Here is a 6992-nt window from a genome sequence, read left to right on the forward strand (position 1 = left end):
TATATTATAATATAATGAATGACGGACCTGCTGGACACTGTCTGTCAGCAGAATGCGTTTATAGAATAAAATAAAAAAACACCACACGAGTGTTTAACTTTTTCAGGCAGACAATATACTGGTGGTCACTGGTCAGTCTCACTGGCAGCAAAAGTGTGCACTGTTATGTACTCCTGCTATAACTGCTCCCCAGTCTCCCCCACAATTAAGCTGTGTGAGCAGTGAGCACTCAGCACAGTCAGATATACATAGATGATATTATCATGCAGCACACTGAGGCTGAGCACAGATATGGTATGTGACTGTGTATCGTTTTTTTTCAGGCAGAGAACGTATTTTAAATAATAAATAAAACTGGTGGTCACTAGTATAACTATCAGCAAAACTGCACTCTCTGAGTACTCCTAATGCTCCCCAAAATTACTAAAATTAAATTACTAGTAAATCAATTGTCTCACTCTCTATCTAAACGGAGAGGACGCCAGCCACGTCCTCTCTCTATCAATCTCAATGCACGTGTGAAAATGGCGGCGACGCGCGGCTCCTTAAATAGAATCCGAGTCTCGCGATAGAATACGAGCCTCGCGAGAATCCGGCAGCGGGATGATGACGTTCGGGCGCGCTCGGGTTAGCCGAGCAAGGCGGGAAGATCCGAGTCTGCCTCGGACCCGTGTCAAAAGGCTGAAGTTCGGGGGGGTTCGGATTCCGAGGAACCGAACCCGCTCATCTCTATGCGTTACTACTAATGTATGTTTGTGAGTTACACACTGCAGTGGCGTAACTAGAAGTTTTTCTCCCCCAAGCCAAAACATTCTTCAGCGTCCCCCCCATCCCCCATAATTGGCACTAGTAAAGGGATAAACATGCGCGCGCCCCCTCAGTGCCATATATGCCCACTCAGTGCCCCCCCCCCCAGTGCCATATATGCCCCCTCAGTGCCCCCCCCCCAGTGCCATATATGTCCCCTCCCCTCAGTGCTCCCCCGCTGCTGTGAAGGAGGGCACAGCGCGCGCCTCTCCCGTGTCCCTCCTGCATCTCGATCGGGTCTAATAAAGGAAGTGCCGGTTCGTGAGCCAATCAGAGCTCACGAACGGCACTTCTTTATTAGACTCGACGGAGATGCAAGAGGGACACGGGAGAGGCGCGCGCTGTGCCCTCCGTGTCCCTCCTTACAGCAGGGAGGGTTAGTGACAACAGATTGACATGCGGACGCTCGTCCGCATGTCAATCTGCTCTAAATCAGTGGCGGCACCCCCTCGCCCCCAAGCCACCGCGAGGACTGCGGGGGCAGTAGTTACACCACTGACACACTGTTATTCAGATACAGTGCTCTTTACTTAGGTTTATTTGTCCTTATATAATACATAACTGCCATAATATTGTCAAGCTGGTCCCGACCCCTGAACGGAGCAATACTTAAATTGTTCCACTGGGCGCCATCTCGTGGCCGCCAGCATGCAAAACACTTGCATTCCCCCTAGGTTTGAGGAGCAGTGTTAGATTTTTATTATATAGGATAAATATATACTTTTCTATTTCTATTATACTGTGTGACAATATGAATGTGTCATTTAAGAAGCTACAAAAGTATTATATAGTATCACCAAATACAACAGTGCCTATCCTTTGCATTTTAATTCAGTTCTAAGCTACTAATCTAGCTATTGGTCTACTTTTATTTTTAAATGACATCAGTCTCATCCGATCTGTATTTCTAAAATAAAAAAAAGAGTTATAAAAACTTTCCGCCCAACGTGGGGCTCGAACCCACGACCCTGAGATTAAGAGTCTCATGCTCTACCGACTGAGCTAGCCGGGCAGGTGACAGCCACAGAAAGCCAGCTATAGACAAGCCTGCTGTGTGCTCTGACGCGTGTACAGCTGCAGGTGGCGCTGTGGCTCAGGTTATTGTTAGCGCGGAGATCCCTCCCTCTGCCTGTTATACAGCTGAGAGCACTGGGGGTGAGGGAGTGACGTCACCGTGCAGGGCGGGGTCGGGGCGGTGCGCGTGGTGCCCCGCACAGCGCTTTGCAGGAGAGTCCTGGGACAATTCTGAAAATGTCGGCGGGAGCCCAGGCTACCGGTCCCGGCCTCCCGCGGCCCTCCCTCCCGGTCTGCCTGTCCCTGGGAGTGGCCTCCCTTGTCTGCTTCGTAGCCTGTTTCGGCACAGGGGCGGAGTTCGTGCGGTTCCTGTCATTCGGGGCCATATTCGGGAACATCAGCGGCGGGCTGGAGGGTGAGACGGGCGGGAAAGCGGAGGCGGTGTATTGGAGGGAGGGGGGAGGAGAGCAGGCAGCAGGTGACATGGGCTATATATATAATGTGATATAATGTACTCCCAGCATCTACTACTTCCAGCATAACTAGTTCTCCCAACCACCGTAATATATACACCGTAACTTCTACCCCTCCCCCACCATTGCACACCGTATATTGTAACCCCCACACTGTATTATACTGTAACCCCCCACACTGTATACTGTAGCCCCCCACCCATACACACTGCATACTGTAACCCCCCTCCCATACACACTGTATACTTTAACCCCCCTCCCATACACACTGTATACTGTAACCCACCCACCCATACACACTGCATACTGTAACACACCCACCCATACACACTGCATACTGTAACCCCCCCCCACCCATACACACTGCATACTGTAACCCCCCCCCCCACCCATACACACTGCATACTGTAACCCCCCCCCACCCATACACACTGCATACTGTAAGCCCCCCACCCATACACACTGCATACTGTAACCCCCCTCCCATACACACTGCATACTGTAACCCACCCACCCATACACACTGTATACTGTAACCCCCCCACCCATCCACACTGCATACTGTAAGCCCCCCACCCATACACACTGCATACTGTAACCCCCCCACCCATACACACTGCATACTGTAAGCCCCCCACCCATACACACTGCATACTGTAACCCCCCACCCATACACACTGCATACTGTAACCCCCCACCCATACACACTGCATACTGTAACCCCCCACCCATACACACTGCATACTGTAACCCCCCTCCCATACACACTGTATACTGTAACCCCCCCCACCCATACACACTGCATACTGTAACCCCCCTCCCATACACACTGTATACTTTAACCCCCCTCCCATACACACTGTATACTGTAACCCACCCACCCATACACACTGCATACTGTAACCCCCCCCCCATACACACTTCATACTGTAACCCCCCTCCCATACACACTGCATACTGTAACCCCCCTCCCATACACACTGCATACTGTAACCCCCCTCCCATACACACTGCATACTGTAACCCCCCTCCCATACACACTGTATACTGTAGCCTCCCACCCATACACACTGCATACTGTAACCCCCCCACCCATACACACTGCATACTGTAACCCCCCCACCCATACACACTGCATACTGTAACCCCCTCCCATACACACTGTATACTGTAACCCACACACACCGTATACTGTAGCCCTACACACGGTATACTGTAACCCCCCACACCCATACATACCGTATACTGTAAGCCCCCTCACAGTATACTGTAACCCTACACACCATATACTGTAACCCCCTCACCCATACACGCTGTATACTGTAACCCCCCCACCGTATACTGTAACCCCCCACCCATACACACTGTATACTGTAACCCCCCCAACACGTATAATGTAACCCCCCCACCCATACACACCGTCTACTGTAACCCCCACCCATACACACTGCATACTGTAACCCCCCCTCCCATACACACTGTATACTGTAACCCTAAACACCGTATACTGTAACCCCCCCCCCACTGTGTACTGTAATCCCCCCACTCATACACACCATATACTGTAACACCCCTCACTGTGTACTGTAACCCCCCCCACCATATACTGTAACCCCCCCCACCATATACTGTAACCCCCCCACCCATACACACTGTATGCTATAACCCCCCACACCGTATACTGTAACTTCCCATATACACAGTGTATACTGTAACCCCCAACTTATACACAGTGTATACTGTAACCCCCCACCCATACACACCGTATACTGTAACCCCCCCACCCACACACACCGTATACTGTAACCCACACACACTACCATTTACACTATACCACTCCATCATTTACACCAAATTCCTCACCATTTCCATCAAACCCGCTCCTCCATCAATCATTGTACCCTTTACCCATTACCCCAACCATCCCTCTCCTCAGCACCACCACTATGTACACCATACCCCCCACATAGCCTAGACTACACACTGCTTAGATAAATATTGGGTAGAGGCAAATGAGGAAACTGAAAATAATTTAAAATCAACATTGCACACGTGTGCCCCTATCTCTCCATTAAACAAATTCCCCCCAGAGAGCTCCGGAAATGCCCCACATCACCATATGTCACTTACCTGTAGGAGTATAGATGGCGCCTAGAGAAAGGGAAGGGTGTAAAGCTGGCTACACACCTATACAATCCATGGCACTATTACCGATATCAGGTGAACGGGTGACAATTGTATAGGTGTGTATGCAGTACCACTGCAGGAGCGTTAGTCGATAAACAGCTTATAACGCTCCTGCATAGTCCGGGATTGGACGACCTCCCGATCCGACAGAAGCCCAAACACGCTCACAGTGTGTATGGGGCTCGCAGGCGGCTGACAGGAGGTCAAGCTGGGAACACATGGAGCACTGATTAGGAGCAGTTACCCGATCACCTGAATGATGACAAAAGTGTATACTCAACTTTACTGAGGGGTATGAGACCCCGGAAACAGGGTTTAGATATATGGGGGGATCTAAGGCACACATGCCAACGTGCTCTGATAAAGTATCTGTTTGCAGGGACTCATTACGTTATCCAGAAGGACCTGATGCCGGCGGTCATAATACCATCAATGGCATCCTGACCATCAAAATCCTGACCGCCCCCCAGAAAGTACCCTAACCCTCCCCTGCCCCCTACCCTAACCTTCCCTGGTGGTGCCTAACCTCCCCTTCCCTGCTGCCTAAACTTAACCCTCCCTGCTTGATGCCTAACCCTAATTTCCCCCTCCCCGGTACCTAACAATCCCCTTCCTGTCCCTGCACCCTACCCCCCCCCCCCTTCTAATGCCTAAACCTAACCTCCCAGGATGTGAGCACGTCTTGCTGACAGAATGTTCGGGATTCCAGGCGTTGGTATTTTGACGCTGGGATCCCGAGCTCCGTCCATATTGTGATGCCGGCATTATGCAGCCATTTGGGATCCCGTCTGGCCGCATTTTAACTACATCCCGTTTGCAGCAAAATTTACTTTCTTAATCTATTCAACCTAATTAGCAAATATATCCATTGTTGTACAATTTTTCTTTGCAGTACTATGTTTTGTTTGCAAGAAGCGCAATCTACAGGGCAGATTAGCTGCAAGGGCCTCCATGGTGCACATTTACGGAAGGAAAACAACATCTGTATGAGACACAAACGAGGTTTTCCTGACCCAATTAATATTAGTGCTCATGAATCGACCTCTAAATGAATTGCAGATGGTAATTCCTGGGTACAAGTGCAGACTCGCCAACAACACCGGTATCAGAAGTGAAACATTTACCTGGTTCCGAATTTGACACTAACACAATACACACTTAACAATGCCCATAAGATGCAACATCGTCAAGGCAAAAGATACCGGACATACACACTGAACGATATCGTCAGTGACGGAATCCACCCAAATCCGGGTGCATGCAGTCTTGTCCAATATCTTTAGATTTCAAGGCTGGAACTAAAGATATTTGGACTTTGTTAACGATATATCGTCCGATCTGCTGGTTCAGATGATGGATTGGGTGCATATCATCAAGTGTGAACCCAGACTTAGAAATTTCCTAAATTAATCTGGACTGGAAGGCCTATTTTATCATACCCAGTAAGTGTGTATATAGATAGATAGATAGCTATCTTTTTGAAAAGTGAGGAACTGGCGGAAGTTGAGCGACTTCTTCAGTAGGAATAAAGGAGCTAGAGCAGTTTTTCCCAAACGCGGTCCTCAAGGCACCTCAACGGTCCTGGTTTAAAATCTATCCATGCTTGGCCACAGGTGACTTAATTAGCACCTCAGTCAATTTGATTTAACAATCTGTGCTGAGCTATGGATATACCTAAAACCTGGACTGTTGGGGTGCCATGAGGACCACGTGTGGGAACCTCTGAGCTAGAGTCTTCTACCCAGAACGTTTCTCGCTTTCTCTTGCAGACGGAACCCCTCTAATTTGGAGAGATGCTATTGGAGACACTGTGTTCCTGCGCTCCATTGCAGTAAATGTTGCATTGCTGCTTTTATTTATCATCCAGCACAGCCTCATGGCTCGGCCTGTTGTAAAGGACATGGTCACACAAGTGTTTGGCGTTCTCCAAAGATCCATATACATACTTTGCACTGCTCTCTCCCTACAGGTACTGTATAGTCTTCAGAGAACATTGTATGTATTATGATGCTGAAGGTTTGTGTACTTGATTAGTGATTATTATTTAGGTGTCCCTATGTGAATATGCGGGAAAGGGCTTTGATAATGTTAGTGACGGGAACGTAAGGCAGGTGTCCTAATGAAGCACTTCAGTATGTGCTCTGGGCAGCTAGAACGTGATAAAAGCTCCCAGGTAACACTACACTCAGGAATGATGAGTAAAAGCTGAGTTGTGTGAGAGTTTCATATTTGTGTCTAGTATAGAATATTGTATCTTGTGTTACAGAATCTTGTTTTCTCTATGCTGTCATGAGTTGGGTCTTGTGCTTTTACAAATCTACCTGTGCTCTCTCTGTAGATCATGATGAGACACTGGCAGTTCTTCCCGCGTGGCCCCTATCTGTGGAACGTCCCTACGGCTCCGTGGAGTACCTGGCTTCCCCTGCTGTGTGCGCTCCTGCACACTGTATCGTGGCTGCTTATATTCAGTGTCCTGCTTATCTTTGATTATGCCGAGCTTATGGGCATGAA

The 6992-nt window shown here is 49.0% G+C and overlaps 1 protein-coding gene and 1 non-coding gene across 2 annotated transcripts; one reads left to right on the forward strand and one right to left on the reverse strand.

The window, feature by feature from the left end:
* Window positions 1–1746: 1746 nt before the first annotated feature.
* On the reverse strand, window positions 1747–1819 carry TRNAK-CUU (transfer RNA lysine (anticodon CUU)). The gene has a single exon. It is a non-coding gene; the product is annotated as a tRNA-Lys (tRNA).
* Window positions 1820–1957: 138 nt separating this feature from the next.
* Window positions 1958–6990, forward strand: NRM (nurim; the record flags this gene model as incomplete). Its single annotated transcript, XM_063938625.1, has 3 exons — window positions 1958–2236; window positions 6251–6450; window positions 6820–6990. Coding segments are annotated over exons 1-3 (549 nt in total), but the record flags the coding sequence as incomplete, so codon positions are not given.
* Between the last annotated feature and the right edge of the window lie 2 nt (window positions 6991–6992).

This window comes from Pseudophryne corroboree, chromosome 8, assembly GCF_028390025.1.
Source record: "Pseudophryne corroboree isolate aPseCor3 chromosome 8, aPseCor3.hap2, whole genome shotgun sequence".
Lineage (NCBI taxonomy): Eukaryota > Metazoa > Chordata > Amphibia > Anura > Myobatrachidae > Pseudophryne > Pseudophryne corroboree.